Source organism: Mytilus trossulus, chromosome 9 (assembly GCF_036588685.1).
Source record: "Mytilus trossulus isolate FHL-02 chromosome 9, PNRI_Mtr1.1.1.hap1, whole genome shotgun sequence".
In the NCBI taxonomy this organism is placed as follows: Eukaryota; Metazoa; Mollusca; class Bivalvia; order Mytilida; family Mytilidae; genus Mytilus; species Mytilus trossulus.
The window spans coordinates 1,170,849-1,191,540 of record NC_086381.1 but is presented as its reverse complement, the minus strand read 5'-3'; the positions used below and the strand labels follow the sequence as shown (position 1 = coordinate 1,191,540).

The 20,692-nt window shown below is 30.6% G+C and overlaps 1 protein-coding gene across 1 annotated transcript; it reads right to left on the bottom strand.

Annotated features, from left to right (window-relative positions):
• Positions 1-9,296: 9,296 nt before the first annotated feature.
• LOC134683474 (uncharacterized) lies at positions 9,297-18,939 on the bottom strand. The gene is made up of 4 exons (XM_063542790.1): positions 18,798-18,939; positions 15,792-15,891; positions 11,669-11,745; positions 9,297-10,059 (listed from the first exon to the last, which is right to left on the bottom strand). The coding sequence occupies exons 1-4, from the start codon at positions 18,853-18,855 to the stop codon at positions 9,938-9,940; spliced, it is 357 nt and encodes a 118-aa protein (XP_063398860.1). The 5' UTR covers positions 18,856-18,939; the 3' UTR covers positions 9,297-9,937.
• Positions 18,940-20,692: the final 1,753 nt, after the last annotated feature.

The window sequence follows — 20,692 nt, the reverse complement described above, 5'->3', positions numbered from 1 at the left end:
CAGAAAGAAGATTTTCCATATCACCTGACAGATGGTATTTTAAAATAGTATCCTTAATACATAATTTAACCTTTTTTATATAATCTGCATCTCTAAGCAACTGAGAGTTAAATTTCCAATAACTTTTGCCCCGTTTCTCTATACAAGCTGAGAAAGTGAAAAGAATTGCCGAATGATCTGTTCTAAAACCCGGAATGATAATGATATTCTTCATAAATGGAAAAGGTCTTCTGAAATTAAGAAATAATCAAGGCGACTTTGTTTTATTGGTGAGAACTGACGCCAGGTATATTTCCTATCTTCTGGATAGCATGTACACCAATGATCAAGTAGTTCAAAAACATTAATGATTTCATCATTTTTTTCGGGAGTTAGGGTTTCTTTTATGTTTAATATTATATGTATCCATAAATTTATCTTATACAACATTCTAGTCACCACATAATAAAACACTGGTGTTTTTAAAGGTTAAAATACTGCGTTATTGTGTCAAAGACTGAAGGTTCGTCTGTATTATTACCATACAAACATACAAAACTTTATCTTTGTGGAACAATTGTTATATCTTAAAAAAATGTAACGACCATTATCATCAATAATAGTATTATGCACAATAAAATCCAGACCCTTTTTAAAGATAACAGAGACACCTGGACTTTTACTGTCTTTATGATTGAAAAAGCACTTATTTCCCTATTCATCTTCCCAGCTGTATTTTCCAATGTTTTTATTTCTATGAGTTTCGTGAAACCACGCTATTGAAGTATTTTTACTCCTAGCCCAATCAAAAACATCTGCCCTCTTTTTGAAAATCTACATTTGAAAATTCCTGTACCAAGTCAGGAATATGACAGTTCTGGTCCATTCGATTTTGATGCGTTTTGTTATTTGATTTTGCCATGTGATTATGAACTTTCCGAATTGCTTTTCCTCTAAGTTCAGTATTTTTGTGATTTTACTTTTTTTTGCATTTTGAAAAAAGACCCTCACATTCATCGATAATATCGTTAGTTTAAACATATTTTATTTGCTGAATTAAAGCAAAATGGATTAGACACAAGTAAATCATACTTATGAAGTCTTCTCCATAATACAATATAAAGTTACAATAATAGTATAATATAATGGACATGCATATAAAACAAACAGTTCATACAATATAATACTAGCTATCATAGGTGAACAAAGAGGAGACAAAGTAAAAAAGGAAAAAGAAAGTTTGAAAAATCGTATACTTCTGTGACGATGACTTGTGGATTGATGACAACGATGACGTCCTGTGTCAGCAATAATAACGCTCTATCAAGGCATAAGAAATCTGTTTGACCTTTTTATGTAATTCTGAACATGTTTGAAAATTTGAATATTTTGTTCGTTCGAAAGTTCCAAGTGTCCGCATATTAATAGTTTTGTATCTAAAACAAAGTTTTCAGATACTGGCTAAACAAAACAAATGTTTTTGTGTTATGACTATTATCACAAACTTCCAGAAATGCTGTTAGCTTAATAGAGTTAAAACTTATATAGACAGGCTATAAACATTAGATAACAAATTATGATATGATACACAATAGGTTAGTACGTCAATTTACAATTTGCAGAAATCCCGTTCAATTTATAGTTGTTTCAAAAGGCTTATCTAACTATTGAACAATGAATTGTGATGCTTGAAAAACTTAGTAAGTGAAATATGGGATTTCCCCATTTCTCGACATGTTTAACTTTTTTCTTATTCTTATCAAAAAGTTAATATTTTTTAATATGGTATTATGTTAGTTTAAAGCGGTCATCTGTATGTAGTTCGGTTAGATTTTGTTTGTGGGTGAACTACAATTAATTCGTGAATCTCTAGGCAATGTATAACGGTTTCGAAATGGTAAATTACTCGAGCTTAACCACAATTATCTATTGTTGACACCTGTGGTCAGTAGACTGGTTAGAGTATGTACTCATAGATAAACATAAAATTTACGGCAAACGGAAATGTTCAATCGATGTATTTTTTTTAAAGACTTTTAATGAAATGGGCTATAATTATTTATTTTTAAAAAAGAGTCTCATTAGGTCTCTGTCAAGTTAGTGCCTGCAATAAAATTAACAAAATTGTTCAATTTTTAGATGCACCTAATAAACATAATATATACATATAAACAACATAACATGCAATTATAAATATTAAATACAGTGGTGAAGGTCAAAATAAGTGTAATATAAGGTAACAAAAAGGCTATGATTTTAGGGACACTTTTGGATTTAGTTTTTGTTCCTTTCTAACCAAAGAAAAACAAATCAAAATAAAAAAAAACATATTAAAACAAGTTTTACGGATTCCGACAACTGTGTATCGAGAATATACACACATACTAAGTTGGAATGTGTATTATTTAACTAACAGTACTAGCTACTGTTTTTTGTTTGTTTTTTAAATTGATTTTTCTTTCAAATGAATCTTTACTTCAGTGTTTTCCAAGTTTAAGAATAAGAATGAATGAACCTTTAAAAAAAAAAAAAAACAAAAAAAAACCGAGACTTTAATGTACTCTCAATAAATTGTGTATACCAGTTGTCTAGTTTTGTATAAAATAAATCGGACAATTACTTGAGACCTTCCTTGTTTGAGCTTGCCGATGACATGGGATCGTCCAATGTCTCGAATACCAATGTCGAGTCCAAGTTTGTTGTTACATATATCTAGGATGATGCTATCAGTATCGACTGGATGAACGATTTTTGCTCCTTGAATTCTGTCTGCGGGAATAGCAACATTATTGAAACGCAGGCTTTTCCTTCTAGAGTACTGTTCCTGAATTTCAAGCCTGTTTTCCAGTAGAGCGACCCTATTATAGAGAAAGTTGATTTCTTTTTCACGTTCATTGTTTGATGTGATTTGGTCTTGGATGGTGCGTTGCAATGACGAGAGTTGTATAAATTGTTTAATTAACTGTTGCTTTTGTGTTTCAACTATACTAGACTGACAATCTAGTTTCTGTAATAGTGGTTGGATTACATTATTATCCATGAAGTGATGATTTATAAAACATATTAGCAAGTTCATAACTACAAATATACAATTGTAACAAATTAGACATACACAAACATACACACTTACAAATATAAGATATCGCATTTTACTTTCTTCATTCAACATTGAATGTATAAACTAATTTCTCTAATTCTTCGTTAATTTATCACTTCTTGCAACCATTGTATAAAAAAAATTAATCAACGTGTGGTTCTTTGATCTCAGTACTTCATTGGTTAAAATCCGATTGTGACGTCGAATTTTCTTGCTTTCCTCTGAATTTACTATTGTGACGACAATACAAATACAAAGTTTTGTTATTGTCAATTATGACGCCCAATAATTTGAGCAGTACAATTAAGTTCAATTTCATACAAGTGATTACATATTGATTACATTGATTATTTAACAATTAAACGAAGTCAAGTCTTTTTCACCCAAATAATTTCTGCCAAAAAGATGAATATATATAAATATATATATAGTTTTACAATATAATATAGATGGACAAACTACCGGTGACTAAACTGTATCTAGAATTGATTTTCTCTTTTTGAATAAAGTACACAATAATAAACTTACTTTTTTATTATAACATTATCCTCAGATGACATTAACCATATTAATTTTGATTTATTTGGGAGGCTTTTAAAGTTTTTGTTAACCTTATTTAAGTAATCTATATATTCAGATCTTTTATTTTCTAAAACAGGACACTGAAGAAGAAAATGAATTTCATCTTCAACTTCAGTGTTACATAATTTACATATTATATCCTCCACTGAAAAAAGGCGACCATGATTGACGACGTCCCATAGAAAGAACACATCTTTTTTCCAGATCTCTAAAGACAAGTAGTTTAGATTTCCCAAATTACAAAATCCTGTATATATAGTAAAATAATATACGAGATTTTTTTTTATATATATAAATTATACTGTCACTTTAAAGTATAAGGAAGACCTCGCCAAAGGCTCGGTCTTAAAATTTCATAATTTAACTACCTCGATTGGAGAACTCCGATAATTCACTCATATTGAGGTAAGAATCTATATTTACAGTATGGCATTATTTAGTTATGAATAAATCTAGTAAAGGAATATATGTTGTAAGGGGAGATTATATTACATATTTATTTCATAATAAATTTTAGAGTTATTTCCCTTATACTTTAAAGTGACAGTATAATTTATATATAAAAAAAAAATAATCTCGTATATTAATTTACTATATATACAGGATTTTGTAATTCGGAATTGATATGAAACACTTCAGTATTGATCTTTTACATTTATATCTGTCTATTTATATTTATAAAAGCTGTTCATTTTCCCCAAAATATAAACAGGTGTAACAGACTTAAAAAAACCTAATTAATTTCCATCTTTTAATTTCTTTTTCATTTTTTCGTCTACATTGTCGCATTATCCGTATTTTAGTTTCAGTATTCTTTACCTTAACAATGACAGGCATCTGATAACCATCTTTCCCATGTATTCTATGGATGGCTAGTACATCACTGGGCTCAATATCTACTTTACAGTCACTTGAATTTCATTATACAAAACTTGTCATTACCAAACATGATTTAACACATTTGTGTGTAGGATTGTGAAAATCTTATTTATATACATCATTTTGGAAAACATTGGCAGCAAATATCCAACTTAATGGTGGTCGGTAAAGTAGTATGAAAATACTAAAATATTTGCACAAAATTGTATTTGTTGTCGGTTTTCATTTTACCAATCCTGACACCCACATACTTAGTAAAAACTTTAAAATATGCATTATCTATAACTTCTTCCTACATTCGCCGAATATAAAAAAAAACATGGATGTTTCAACTCATATAGGCAAAATTTAACTAAGTCACTTTTGGCTATTTCTATGTCCCTTTTATCCAAGGAATAGATTACCTTAGTCGTTTTTGGCACAACTTTTTGGAATGTTGGGTCCTCAATGCACTTCAACTTTTTACTTGTTTGGTTTTATAACTATTTTGAGTCTTATGCAGACGAAACGCGCGTCTTGCGTATAAAATTATAATCCTGATACCTTTGATAACTATTGGCTATTTTTATGTCCATTCTGGTCATATAACCTTTTCCGAGTTTAGATACTAAGTACTTCAATTTGTATAACAAGTAAAACATAATGTTCCAAAATATGGTAATTCTAAAAGAAAAAAAGATTCGGTCACAAGATATTAATTAAAGTCTGATTTAAATTTTATACAGTAAATGAACATATTTAAGAAGCAGTGCTATGACAACTGCTTTGTCCATATATATTTTTAATTCTAGCTTTAAGGTAGCACAAAACAAAGATTTTTCATCCCGAATCAGACATCTTTAAACTGATGTAAGCCTATATCGCACGGTTGAAGTAATTATTTCTTCATGGCAAGTGGTTTTGGTTTTGATTAACATATAACCCATCGCCTTTGATTATTGACAAAAATAGTTTTGAAATACATTATTATTGACATTTAGATTGTGTTCCCATTTATGTACTTTAAAGGCCAGAAGATTGTGTTCCCATTTATGTTCTTTAAATGCCAAATGAAATAAAATCAAACGCGTTGTTTAAAAAAAGCATATTTTTGTTATTAAGTACCTTGTAAGAGGTATGTATGTTTGGTGCCTAATATCAAGTCCATAATTTAAAACAGTTTCAAGTTGATAAACGTTATTAAATGTATGAAAACGTGAAATAAATAATGTGGTGGAATTTTGTTTTTTGTTTTTATGGGATTACTCCGTTTTCTCAGTGTTTTTTTTAAATGGGCGTGTGTGTCTGTTTTTGCTTTAGTGCAATATTTGGTACTGTGTTTCGTTAAAGGAAGGCTTAATTGATGTCTGAAAACATCTTAAGAAAATAGAAGATTTTTTTTTAATTCAACAAAAAAGACAAATAAAGATTGTTCATTGTATTCTTTTGGATCCAGGTTTTCTAATTTGGTTTATGTAAATAAATTATGCCACACAGGCTTATGCTAGAAATTTGCAGGACAATTTGAACTTAGATTATTTAGTTATTATTAAACATTCACATATTCACATCTTTTTGTAATTTATTTTTATTTCGTCTGAAAAAAACCAACAAGCATTGTGATACATAAATATATAGATGATTCATAACACATGTATTTATATTCAATTTTTCAATAGCAGTCTTAACTAAAAAATAATTAGATATGCTTATTGTATAATATAGATATATTATAATTATCTACTATATCAAACTCATCATTTTTCACTCTTGATTAGAATACCTAAATATGCTGATTTATAAGGTTAATGAAGGCTTCAGCCTTCTCCTCTAGCCACATGCATCACTATCTATACAATGTTGTTGAATATGAGAGGTACAAGCAGAGGCCAACAGAGATCATTAACAGATAAAGGTCAGGCATGACATGTTGGACAAAATCACGAAATAAATTACAACCTAAGTCAAGGGGAGATAATTTAAAATTAATCAAACAAAAACAGATACACATGTATATCAATATATATTTAAGGAATATTGTAATATTTTTTCTGTCTTTGAAGAAATAACATAAAAAATTTGGTGCACACTGAATAACGCGCGTAGCGGGTTATTGAACAGTGTGCACCACATTTTTTATTACAGTCCTTTTTTTTATAATTTAATTCTAAATTCCATTTTAAACCATAAAAAAAAACAAGAAAAAACGTTGATTAAATTATGTCTACGGGCTGATAACAAAATAACGTCAGCCAATCAAAAGACGCGTTACATCCAAAATTAGATTATATAACAATACCAATACACATCATAGATAGCAAGTTTAGGATACACACAAATCACATCTGAATTAGACTTTACATCGGGTTGGTGATTAGATTAGCATTACGACGAGTGCTACAAGAGGTGCAGATTCTGCTTTCTGTTGATTTCCACAGCACCTTAGATTACACCTGGACTGGGTTTTGATTGTCTCCGTTTTAAGTTTTCTATGTTGTGTTTTATGTATTGTTGTTTGTCTGGTAGTGGTGTTTCTTTTTTTTTGCCAGTGCATTGTTATTTTGTTTACCGATTTAAGAGTTTGAATATACCTTGGTATCTTTCGTACACCATTTCGTATGTAAACATCTCTTTCATAGTTATCAATTATTTGTTTCGATGATATTGATAAAGACCAAAGTCCGAGTGTCTATATAATCTTACAGGTCCATGTATAACGTCTTGACTGAGTGACAGTTCTTCATTTTTATATTACATATGTGATTAATGTATTATCAAATGTATTTTGTGAGAATTTTAACATGTAACTATTGTTATTGAAAGCATCAATATTCTAAGAACAACTTTATCGCTTGTTGCGTTAGATTTCTTGAACTCTTATTCTGAATTAAGAACAGTGTATTGACATTTCATTGTATCCTATATGACAGTATACTTCGATATCGGCATGACAATATAGATAATGTTTTATTAACTGATTAATTAATTAAATTAAGGAATGTAACTCCCTCATGCTACCTTTATTGTTTTTGCGTCGCTTTTGTCTATACCTTTAGTCCTTATTTGTTTTGGTTTAATATCTTTTTGTTTTGGTATCTTTACAAAACTCGTATTATTGTTTTTTTTTCTCAAATAGTTTGATATCGATCATAATGATAAATTGATTTCAAAATGTTGCATTTGGTTAGAAAAATATATTGCAAAGAATTTCAATGATTTTAGATTTATAACTCTTTGATCAATTTGTATTTTAACTTCGGTCAACTATAATTGATTTATACTCTGAATTTTATCAATACATCTTTACATTCTATGGAGATTATGAACTTTTATTATCGATTACATTCCGTTTAAAGAGGTAAGAATAGGTTCACTGCTCTCTTCGATTTACAAATAATTCTCATGTCTTAAAACTGGGTACAAAATGAATGTAAACCAAACAGTTGTGAGGTCCTTACACTATTCAAGCTAATCTATTGTTTAAACTTGTTAATTTTCTTAAGCATATTAGTAGTAGTTTTACACACTTCTCGTTGATGTCTGAGACGCACGTTTCGTAGAAATATATATCGGCTTTCAAGTTTATGATATTTTAATAAGACGGTGATTTTGATTGTTTACTCTCGTGATTATACTTTTGGTTTGGAAATTTTGCTAACTTTCATCATCTACTCAATCAAAAGTATTTCAGAATTTTGTTAAATATGTTATATATGTTATTCTCGTGGGATTTTGTCTGATGCTCGGTCCTGTGTGTGTTACATTTAAGTGTGATGTCGTTGTTCTCCTCTTATATTTAATGCGTTTCCCTCGGTTTAAGTTTGTTACCCCAATTTCGGTTTTTGTCCATGGATTTATGAGTTTTGAACAGCGGTATACTACTGTTGCCTTTATTTGCGATGTTTGAAAAAATGTGAGATTAATTATTAGGAATTTTGGAAAATGTGAGTTCAGACGTGCGCTGTATATATCAGATATCACATGTGAGTTCAGACGTGCGCTTTATATATCGGATATCAAATCTGAGTACAGACGTGCGCTGTATATATCAAAAATCAAATGTGAGTTCAGACGTGCGCCGTATATATCAGATATCACATGTGAGTTTAGACGTGCGTTGTATATATCAGATATCAAATCTGAGGACAGAAGTGCGCTGTATATATCAGATATCAAATGTGAGTTCAGACGTGCGCTGTATATATCAGATATCAAATGTGAGTTAAGACATTCGCTGTATATATCAGATATCAAATGTGAGTTCAGACGTGCGCTGTATGTCTCACATATCAAATGTGAGTTCAGACGTGCGCTGTATATATCAGCTATCAAATGTGAGTTCTTAGTATTGTGATACTTCACCGGTAGTATGAATCTCTTTGATGATATCTCGTAATAAAACAAATATTGCAACATGTGCAATGCATAAATATATTTTACATATTTTTGCATTATTCGGGTTTTGTTTTCTGTAATTAGTTAATACTTCATTTTTTTTTTTTATGTATATCGTTTATATTCATTTGATAAATATCACTTCCTACGATTGTGTTACACAACCAATAGTATGAATCGCATTGATAAAATCTCGCAATAAAACAAATATTGCACTGCATAAATATATCTTGCATATCTGATACTATGTAATCCTATGTAATATATGATGTAAAAAATGTAATATGTATTTTGCAACTAATCACTACCCTTAGTGATTAGTGGATTGTAATAGGGAAAATCAGGAGGAGCTTGGACTCCTGAATGATATTGTAACAAGCCAATATTTGAAATAAATATTTATTTATGTTGTTAAAAAAAATGTAATCCTAGTTTACAGCATATACAACATGACAGATAATGTAAATCAAACATAACACTCAGTTAAGCCTTTAACTCAAGCGATGACTAACCATCCACATAAACTCAAATTAAAAATGTACACACAATTATATCGATATTTTACGATTTCAATTAATATTTGGAACTTGTAAGATTGTTATAAGACGAATTATGAACTTTAATGCACTTTAAAATAAGTTTAAAATTTTAATCAAAACCTCTGTTTTTATCTTTGAATAAGAATTTTATTATTCGAATGTAAAAGTGGTTGATACCAACAAAGTATACCAACAAACTGTATAAAATCTTCTTTCAAATTTAAAGGTAAGAGCAATAAAATCTAAATAGTTTTGCTATTAATGAATAAGACAGCATGTAACAGAATAATATTTCCATTTTCGTGTTTTATTCACTGTAAAACGGAAACGTATATATGTAAATCAGTTAAGTAAAATCCACTCAATAGCATGTCGACAAATATAGTAAACGTCTAGTTTCTGAAAAGTTGCTGTAGCACACACGTTATTCTTTAGTTGGTGTGTATGCTAGATCCGGGCCAGGGTATGCAAACCCGCTTGATTTTCCTTATTGTGGTTGGCCGTATACAGGTGGCTGTCCATAAGCTTGCTGTCCATACTGTTGTTGTCCTACTACTGTGGTGTGGGCACCCGGATGTGTTATAACAGTTCCAACTGTACCTTTCTTTGCTGTTAAAAAAATATAATTTTGCAAGTTAACAGTTCTCTTCGATTTTTTTACATTTCTTTTAATATGAATGAGACATATTTTTTTGAAGAAAACTTTAAAAGCAAATTAAGTATATGAACGTGGTATGAAAGCCAATAATACAACTATCCACAACAGACCAAAAGACAAGGTGAAATTGATTATACGTCTCCAATAATGAGCAAATTCCATATCGTATAATAAGCTATAAAAGTCCCTGGCATGACATACTGCAAAACTGAAAAAAAACGAAAGCCTGATTGAAGCCTAAAACTGCAGCCTAGTTTGTGCTTGATGAATCTTATGTAGACGAAACGCGCGTCTGGCGTACTAAATTATAATCCTGGTACCTTTGATAACTAATTATGCTTAAACATATAAACAAAAACAGAACATGACAGAAGGCAACCAGTATCTACCACAGATTATCGTGCTTCTGACTTGACACAGACACTTGAAACTTTTACGGGGTAAAACATAACTGTAAGAGTAAATCTATTCATATCATTTGGCAATGATGCAATAATACAACGTAAGATATATATGGATTTCAAATTTTTTGGCCACGAGCATCACTGAAGAGAAATGTATTGTCGAAATGTGCATCTGGCGCAGGAAAATTGGTACCGGTAATGTTATTATATATATAGGAAAGGCCTTGATTGTCAGATCAGCATGAAAAAAAGAAGAAAAACCCTGGCACGAAGATAAAAATAACCAACCCAATTACCAATCTAAGAATTATTACTTACTAACAGCTAGGTCTAAGCTAGTTATCCCTACTAAGAGACTCAATATTAGGACACAATGGGCTAGGTTCAATTTTCCATTTCTAGAGACTTTCTCTATTTGGTAAAATACAACTTATAAATTTCCATCTTAACATTTTAAGTTTATTCAGTTTTAAATGTTAGTGTATAAACTTAAACCGCAATTTTGCGCCTGTCCCAAGTCAGGAGCCTCTGGCCCTTGTTAGTCTTGAATGATTTTAAATTTTAGTTTCTTGTGTATAATTCGGAGTTTAGTATGACGTCCATTATCACTGTACTATTATGCATATATTTAGGGGCCAGCTGAAGGACACCTACGGGTGCGGGAATTCTCGCTACATTGAAGACCCATTGGTTGCCTTCTGCTGTTGTTTGCTCTATGGTCGGGTGGTTGTCGCTTTGACATATTCACCATTTCCTTTCTCAATTTTATTAAACACATATTTGTAAAATTGTAATATATTTCTAGTTCTTTTTTCCATTTATTCAAACATCGCAAATAAAGGCAACATTATTATACCGCTGTTCAAAACAAAATATAACATGAAAACCAAATACATGAATTTGGGATAGACAAGTACAGTGCCACGTCTTATCTCAATATCTCTACGTGTAGAACTATACGTGGTCAATACTTTATAACAATGCATATAGAATTAGTTGTATGAATTTAACATTTTAGTGTACACGTACTCATAAATCTTATTTCATAATATAGAAACTGTTCTCATTTTTAACATTATTAAAATCATCACAATCAATTAATTTCTTTGTTCAATGTTATTCCGCCTGTGCATGTACGTAATACTTAAGTACTTACATCTACAGCAGAGGTATATGAGGACGATGAAAAATACCAGGCCAACTATAGCTCCAATGCAGGCTCCGACTATTGCTCTGAAAACAGTTGATATTTTACGTTGGGAACATTCTTGTATAAATATTTGAAACATTAGTCACACAAATGCATTAAGCGAGTAATAAACCAATTATCGTTTGCAAATCGTTGTAAAACTGTCCTCCTCATCATCGTCATTTCAAGACCATCTAAATAGTTCAAATAGACCTTATTCATCAGAAAAAAAAATGTTTTTATAGAGAAAAGCAAAAGCAGATCATTATACGTGACCTTTATTTTATTTCCAATATTATACTAGTATTTGGAAAAGCTATTGTTGAGTATTTTGGTAAAGTATCAAATCCCTTACTTTCAGCTTTTTGGTGCCCGTCAACTGTTTTACGTGTGATGCAGATCGAGAGATTGCTTTTAAATACTATTAAAAATTCAAAAAATAAAATACTAAACTCTGAGATAATTCAAAACGGAAAGTCTTTCATCAAATGGCCGAATCAAATGATAAAACACATCAAACGAATGGTCAATATACGTCATATTACTGACTTGGTACAGGCATTCTGATGTGCAGAAAAATGGTGGATTGAACCTGATTTTATAGCGCTAAAGCTCTCACTGGTACGATAGTCGCAACAAATTTCATTATATTGACAATGATGCGTAAACAAAATGTCCCAAATAGGTATACAAAACAACACGAACCAGATCAAAAACTGGGGGTAGTTACAGGTGCTCCGGACAGGTAGGCAGATCCTACTCTACATGTATCACCTGTCGTGTTTCTCACATTATTACAAAGCCTGTAAATAGTCTTATTCGGTAGGTCACATTCGTGAAAAGGAAACGGGATTGTAGTTTCGTCATAAAGAACATATCCGATATCATCTGTATAACGGATATACCATAAGGGTCAACCAACTTATAAAAACAACTCATGATGGCGTCCTTAACATTTACGAAGTGATGATTCCAACTTTACCTTTTTGGAACTCCTGGTTTTAATAAGTTATAAAGGCACCAGGATTATAATTTAGTACGCAAGACGCGCTTTTCGTCTTCATAAAATGAAAAGGCCACATTTGGGAGGCTGAAATCATTTGTTATGTCGTAAAGTTTAGCTTTCAATCGACCCTTATAGTCAATTTTTATTCATAAGTCATAATCAAAGGGCAAAATCAAATGCTCAAACACATCAAACGAATGGATAACATACCCCTTGATTCGATTATAACAAACCTATCTCGGGTTCTTTTTATATGCCTTTCTATGTTATCATGATAAAATCATTTCATGTTAAATTTACTGTTTGTAAAACTATGTATTATTCTTGATAATAGTTGATATTTTTGTCACAGACGGATAAACCTGGCCGTATTTGTCACAACTGTTTGGAACTTTTGGTTCTAGGCGATCTTCAACAATGTACTTGTTTTGGCTTTCAAACGGTTTTAATCTGAGCATAGTTTTGTGTGGACGTAACGCACGTCTGGCGTATAAACTTTTTAACCTGGTATCTTTTAATGGTTATTATTAGTTAGTTTTTCTGTCTTATATTTTCTTCCATTTATTAATGGTAGCCCTGTCGTGTAATGTTGTCATTTTAATGATATACTTAACATTGTCATTAAAACGGGCGGTTTGGTATGCCACAAAACCAGGTTCAACCTACCATTTTTTCATAAAATGCTCTGTACCGAGTCAGGAAAATGGCCATTGTTACATTGTAGTTCGTTTCTTTGTGTGTTACACTTTGGTGGTGTGTTTCTGTTGTGTCGTTGTTCTCTTATATTTGATACGTTTCCCTCAATTGTTGTTTGTAACCCAGATTTGTTTTTCTCTCTCGATTTATGAATTTCGAACATCGGTATACTAATGTTGCCTTTATGTATCTCTTTCTGACTTCCCGTTTTAATTGATATGTGTGTGCTTGCCGTTTATTGTAACTTATTTCTTTTTTTACTATACTGAATGCTACGGTACATTACATTTGCATACAAAAATCGTTGCTTTTGTTCGCAGCTTTTGAATACATTTACGCGTATTCATGTACAGTTTACCTCATGTAAATAGATATATCATTTAATCTTAATGTTTATCCAATCAGGGTATTTTCGTTTTATTATGCACATACACTTATCCCTTGAAATTTATAAACATTGCATATAAGTGGCCGGTTTGGCCATCGAATTAACGAGGTTCAATCCACCATTTTCTACATAAGATAACGAATGTTCTTATTCCGGAATATGACAGTTATTACCAATTTGCTTGGTGTGCTTGAACTTTTGATTTTGGCATTTGCTTAGGAAGTTTTTGTTTCTTATTTTTCTTGGAGTTCGGCATTTTGGTTTATTTTCCTTTTTTCTAAATAGATCAAAATGTAATAAAATTGAGAATGGAAATTCGGAATCTGTCAAAGAGACAACAACCCGACCAAAGAGAAGACAACAGCAGAAGGTCACAAACAGGTCTTCAATGCAGCGAGAAATTTTCGCACCCGCAGGCGTCCTTCAGCTGGCCCCTAAACAAATATAAATACTAGTTCAGTGATAATGAACGCCATATTAAACTCCAAATTGTATACTATAAACTAAAATTAAAAGACTAACAAAGGCCAGAGGCTCCTGACTTGGGACAAGCGCACAAATGCGGCGGAGTAAAACATGTTTATGAGATCTCAATCCTCCCTCTATACCTCTATCCAATGCAGAAAATAAAACGCATAACAGTACGCACATTAAAATTCAGTTCAAAAGAAGTCCAAGTCTGATGTCAGAAGATGTAATTTAAGAAAATAAAGAAAATGACAATAATACATAAATAGCAACAATAAATGAACCCATAAGCACATCTAAGATAAAAAGTACTCATTTTACATTTCATGAATAGATAAATATTTAAAACCCAATACACAATGGAAAACATACACTTTTTACACATGGTTGTCCTGTATAAAATTCGTCATTGGTTTCGGGTTGTTTGTGGTATACCTGGAATCTGTGATCCCGAGGATTTGGATATTGCTCTCATTTACAATGTGTAGCAATGAAATATCCCTCATCTTTAGTGTTCTGTCGATACGGAAAAAAAATCATCGTGCACTAGTGATTTCTCGTTATTACTGAATATCTTTTTAGAATTGCATATGAAAATATTTGACCGGAGTAGGTCAGTAAGACCCTTTTGGCCCAAAAATATATCAGTTTTACAAAATTGTTAAAATGTAAACTTTTAATTATTTATTGGAAATTAGAATGCCTCTGCTACATAAATATATATGGGCTGTTTTTGACAATACAATGTACATTTATTGGGTAATAGCATCACTTAGTCATGCTAAATTACTGAAATTTTCAATAATTTAGCATTTTTGTTTAATTTTAAGTCTTAAATGAAAATGGCCGCATTTGTGTTCATTCTTAATATTGAAATGTAAGTTGTATTTGATGATGATACATCAAATATAGAAAGGTTGAGGATGAACACGGATGCAGCCACTTTCATTTTTGACAAAAAACATATGCAAAGTGATATTTGTTTGGCAGATTCGATATATTTTTCATATCTAAGCTACAATCGGAGCGTTTTTAATGAGTGAATCAGTTAAAATCTTTCACATAAACTAATTGAATCCGTTGAAATGGACACTTACGTGGTTGAAAGTGTCCAAAATCTTTCGTCAGATGAACCTGAAATTTGAGGCCTAAATCGGCCCTTACCGGACCCACTCCTTTATAAATATGCTCTAAATTCATAACGACTAGAGTCTTAATTTATATATATGGGGTTCGTGTTGTTTATTCTTTAGTTTTCTATGTTGTGTAATGTGTACTATTCTTTTTCTGTTTGTCTTTTTCATTTTTAGCCATGGCGTTGTCAGTTTGTTTTAGAATTATGAGTTTGACTGTCCCTTTGGTATCTTTCGTCCCTCTTTTATCTTAATTTTACCTTTCTGTAAAATGAATGCACGTAAATTTATTCAAAAGCTTCGCGCAAACGTAGATGTTTCAAATTTGAGAACATGAAGTTGGCAGCTAAAGCCCATTCAACAGATAAAAAAGGCTTCTTAAGTAATGACCGTACTTACCCAATGGATAAACAGGTTGACGACCCAGTACAAACGTAACCATCAGGACAGCACAAATCAGTTCCTGAACAAGGGTTATAACCAAGGTAACACGACTGACCTGTAAAATACAGTAGTATGTGTGGTTAGTAATCAATAAAAGGATAATTTCTAAATGAGTGTAAATAGAGACATGCAAGGTCTTTGAACTAAGTTCAACTCCGTTTGCAGTTAAAACAATTGCCCAAAAGACTCTTTTATTGAAGGCCGTACTTTAACCTATAAAGGTTTACTTTTTAAATTGTAATTTGGATGGAGAGTTGTCTCATTGGCACTCACACCACATCTTCCTATATCGATTAAACAGAAATTTATTTTTTTACGATTTCAATGTTTTATATTAGACTATTTGTAAGACATTATAAAATAGTTTACCATGCTTTATACTGTGGAGGCTTGTCTCATTGGTTATATAAGACTATGTGGAAGACATTATAAAATAGTTTACCATGCTTTATACTGTGGAGGCTTGTCTCATTGGTTATATAAGACTATGTGGAAGACATTATAAAATAGTTTACCATGCTTTATACTGTGGAGGGTTGTCTCATTGGTTATATAAGACTATGTGGAAGACATTATAAAATAGTTTACCATGCTTTATACTGTGGAGGGTTGTCCAATTGGTTATATTAGACTATGTGGAAGACATTATAAAATAGTTTACCATGCTTTATACTGTGGAGGGTTGTCCAATTGGTTATATTAGACTATGTGGAAGACATTATAAAAAAGTTTACCATGATTTATACTGTGGAGGGTTGTCTCATTGGTTATATAAGACTATGTGGAAGACATTATAAAATAGTTTACCATGCTTTATACTGTGGAGGGTTGTCCAATTGGTTATATAAGACTATGTGGAAGACATTATAAAATAGTTTACCATGCTTTATACTGTGGAGGGTTGTCCAATTGGTTATATTAGACTATTTGGAGGAAATTAAAAAATAGTTTATCAAGCTTTATACTGTGGAGGGTTGTCTCATTGGTACCTATACCTCATTTTGTTATTTATATTGAAACCCCTACTCTCTTTTACACCGAAAGAAATAAAGGATATAACAGATACTGACAAGTATGCCTCAAATCCTGAATACGGAGTATATTTATCAAAATGATACGATATTCCAACGCTGGTATTTCCTATCATGTTTTTTTTTATAGAGGGTTGCTGCTCAAAAGAAAGCTAATAAATCAAGTGTGAAGTTGCAAATACATCAAAATTCATGCATTTTAAATAAATAGGCAACTAGTAAAGGGCTTGGTTTGTCAGGTAAGATATCCCGTGTTTGCTTAATCAAGATATATCCTGGTGGACTATTAGTCCCCGAGGGTATCACCAGCCCAGTAGCAAGTACTTCGGTACTGGCATGAAATACGGATTTTTTGTGTTATCAAAATTTGCTGTTACAAAGTATTAGAAATTATTATAAATTAAGGAATGTATCTGTTTTCTGTCGCTATAATAATTGAAATCAATAGCTTTTCGGACACGAGCTCCTAGCTCTGCATAAAAACAGATAGGTTCAAGTTTTAACCCCAAAAAGACATGCCAAATTGAAATTACAAACATACACGATATTAATTTTCTCTGTAACTGCAATTTATACAACTTAAGACATAGTAACTTGATGTGTTTAAAAAAAGCTTCAAGTAGACGAATCTTATAATTATTTGATATCAATTTGGTGAATCCATAGCGCTTTTTCAAAACTAATAGAAACATATGTAAACGTTAATCTAATTTTACAAAGGAGGGTATATTTATTAATATAATTTTGTGACTATAAAAGTTGAACGAGCTTCAATTGTAGAAAAAATAATTAGTACCAAATTTTCTTTCACTTACAAACGCGTCAGGTCGTCAACCTTTCAATTACATTTTGGAAAAAGGTATAATTCTTTTAACCGGCAGATACATGTTAAATTCATAAGAAATCGATGAAAATATATTTTTTTATATTTCATGTACAATTTATTTTTAACGCAAATATACCAATTATGTATAATACGAAATCCATTTTTGCTGTACTGCATGTACTACAAGTTTGAATGCTATTTACTGTGGCATGTAAAATCTTTTCCACTTGATATAATGTTCGTGTTTTAAAAGATGAAAACTATTGACTACCTTTATGTTTAGTTTATATGCAAATGAACTTTATCATTTAAAAAAGATCAGGTTTTAATTTGAATAACTTTTTTGTTTCAATGTTTCAATGGCTTTAGTTAAACAAGCATACATTCAAGACGTGCAATTTTTATAATATTTCGAATTCAAAATTCATATGAATAAAACAACTATTCTTAAAAAAAATATGTTTCATATCGACAAAGAATTTATTACAGTATAATTCTGAGCTTATTACAATGAATGAACGTAACAAGATATAAAAAAGTAAAAACACAAACAATACTGAACTCCGACGAAAATCCAAAAAGGAAAGTCCCAAATCAAATGGCAAAATCAAAAGTTGAAACCCATCAAACGAATGGATAACAACTGTCATATTCCTGACATGGAACGGGCATTTTCTTATGTAGAAAAGACATCTCACAAATTATAAAATTTAATCAATCAAAACATCCCTAGAAGACGCGATCATATTTTACAACATAATCATGCAATTATCAAAATTCAAAAGCCAGTAAAATGCCGAAATACAATAACACAACAAAACAAGAAGAAAATGCATGTGGAAAAAACAATATTTCCAACTTTAGCTAAAAAAAATCAAACTCTTATGATTTATTAGTGAGACGAGGACATTTTATTGATCAAAATAACTTTTAATTAATATATTTAAATACGTAATAATAGTATGCAGCTTGTGTGAGACAACACCTTTTTGATTATGAATTCTTGATGAAATTATGAGAACTATGACACAATATAGAACTTATCGTAAATTATATCACATAATAGTTTATTCTAAACATATAAACACATATTTATGTTCTTACCGTCTACCAAAACAATTACTTGAATTAGCAAAAGTATGAACAAAATAACAGCATCCATATCTGAACCAGCCCTGCAGTTAACTTATTTCGAAATAAGAATTTAAATGACTATATTGTTTTTAATTATTATTAACATGCCGATTGTGCAGTTCTGATCAAATATGTATAGCTTGTTGAAGCTTGCAAGTTATCATTTCAAGTACATTTGAACTAAAACAGGGTTTTCTATGATTATTTTTGAATACAGCTTATTGTATCTTTTAGTGTTCTGTTGATTATCAAACAATGAACAAGATATGTATATGATCGCTTATCATGGTAGTTTTTGTTTGTGAATTATGTATAACAATGGTTTTGGAGTAAATTTGTACTGTTAACCCCAATTTTTACCCCAAAGTCTGTACAATTGGTCACGTTTACTGATATTGGACAATAAAGAAGAACATTTTTTTAAATTTGATAAATTTACAGCAAAAAAATATGTTTTTTTTTACATTCATAAACATTTAATAAATATGAGTTATTTCTGAATAAAAAATGTACAAACGTAAAGGATACTTTTAAAATACGGAAATTACAAATTATTTAACAAAAAACAGTTTGTGTTTATTTTTTAAAACAAACAAGCTATGTGTTTCTCTCGAAATGAAAAATACGGCCACAAATCCGAATTTTGAACAAATATACCAAATATCGACCTAATTTTACTGAAAAAGTACAAAATGAAGGTATATTTTTATTACATATTTGATTTAATCAGGTAAAAAAAACTATATAGATTTTTTTTTATCAAAATGTAAATACGGGATCAAAACTGTATCGTATGTCCTTAAGGGCATGTACTAGCCAAGAGTAAAATTTATGAAATCAATGAACTGCATGTTAAATGAATATGGTTTGACCTAAACATTAATTTCCGTTTAGTCTGTATGGTTGCACTAAAGTCGTGTGTGAACAGTCATTTCATGAAGAATGTTGATACATGTATGTTCTGTTTAAAAGTTTAAAGAAATGTTTTTTTATAAGTTCTGGTTTTTTTACGTTTAAATTTACAAATTTTCTGTCGCTATAATAATTGAAATCAATAGCTTTTCGGAAACGAGCTCCTAGCTCTGCATAAAAACAGATAGGTTCAAGTTTTAACCCCAAAAAGACATGCCAAATTGAAATTACAAACATACACGATATTAATTTTCTCTGTAACTGCAATTTATACAACTTAAGACATAGTAACTTGATGTGTTTAAAAAAAGCCTCAAGTAGACGAATCTTATAATTATTTGATATCAATTTGGTGAATCCATAGCGCTTTTTCAAAACTAATAGAAACATATGTAAACGTTAATCTAATTTTACAAAGGAGGGTATATTTATTAAAATAATTTTGTGACTATAAAAGTTGAACGAGATTCAATTGTAGAAAAAGTAATTAGTACCAAATTTTCTTTCTTTTTTTTTTTTTTTTTTTTTTTATTCAACAATATATTGCTTGCTGTTAACAATTGACTCCACTAGTCCAGCCTCCTAGTGAAGAGTACCTGCATTTTAATATTATTTCTCTCTGTGTAACCATGATAAAGTACAATTTATCTAGACTATAGTGTATATAATTCATTTTCAACCGTAAAATAAATAATTATATATGAAATTCTAATTTATCAATATGTATATCTAGTTTGTTTAGAAATAAAAAATTTCTTTCACTTACAAACGCGTCAGGTCGTCAACCTTTCAATTACATTTTGGAAAAGGTATCATTTTTTTAACCGGCAGATACATGTTCAGTTCATAAGAAATGGATGAAAATATAATTTTTTATATTTCATGTACAATTTTCTTCTTGTACAATTTATTTTTAAGGCAAATATACCAATTATGAATAATACGAAATCCAT

Bases quoted from the DNA above. Each gene is read 5' to 3' on its own strand.
- LOC134683474 (XM_063542790.1), bottom strand. From the start codon at position 18,855: ATGGATGCTGTTATTTTGTTCATACTTTTGCTAATTCAAGTAATTGTT. The intron at 15,892-18,797 runs GTAAGAACATAA...TGTATTTTACAG, and splicing joins AGTAATTGTTTTGGTAGACG to GTCAGTCGTGTTACCTTGGT. The intron at 11,746-15,791 runs GTAAGTACGGTC...AACTGTTTTCAG, and splicing joins TCAACCTGTTTATCCATTGG to AGCAATAGTCGGAGCCTGCA.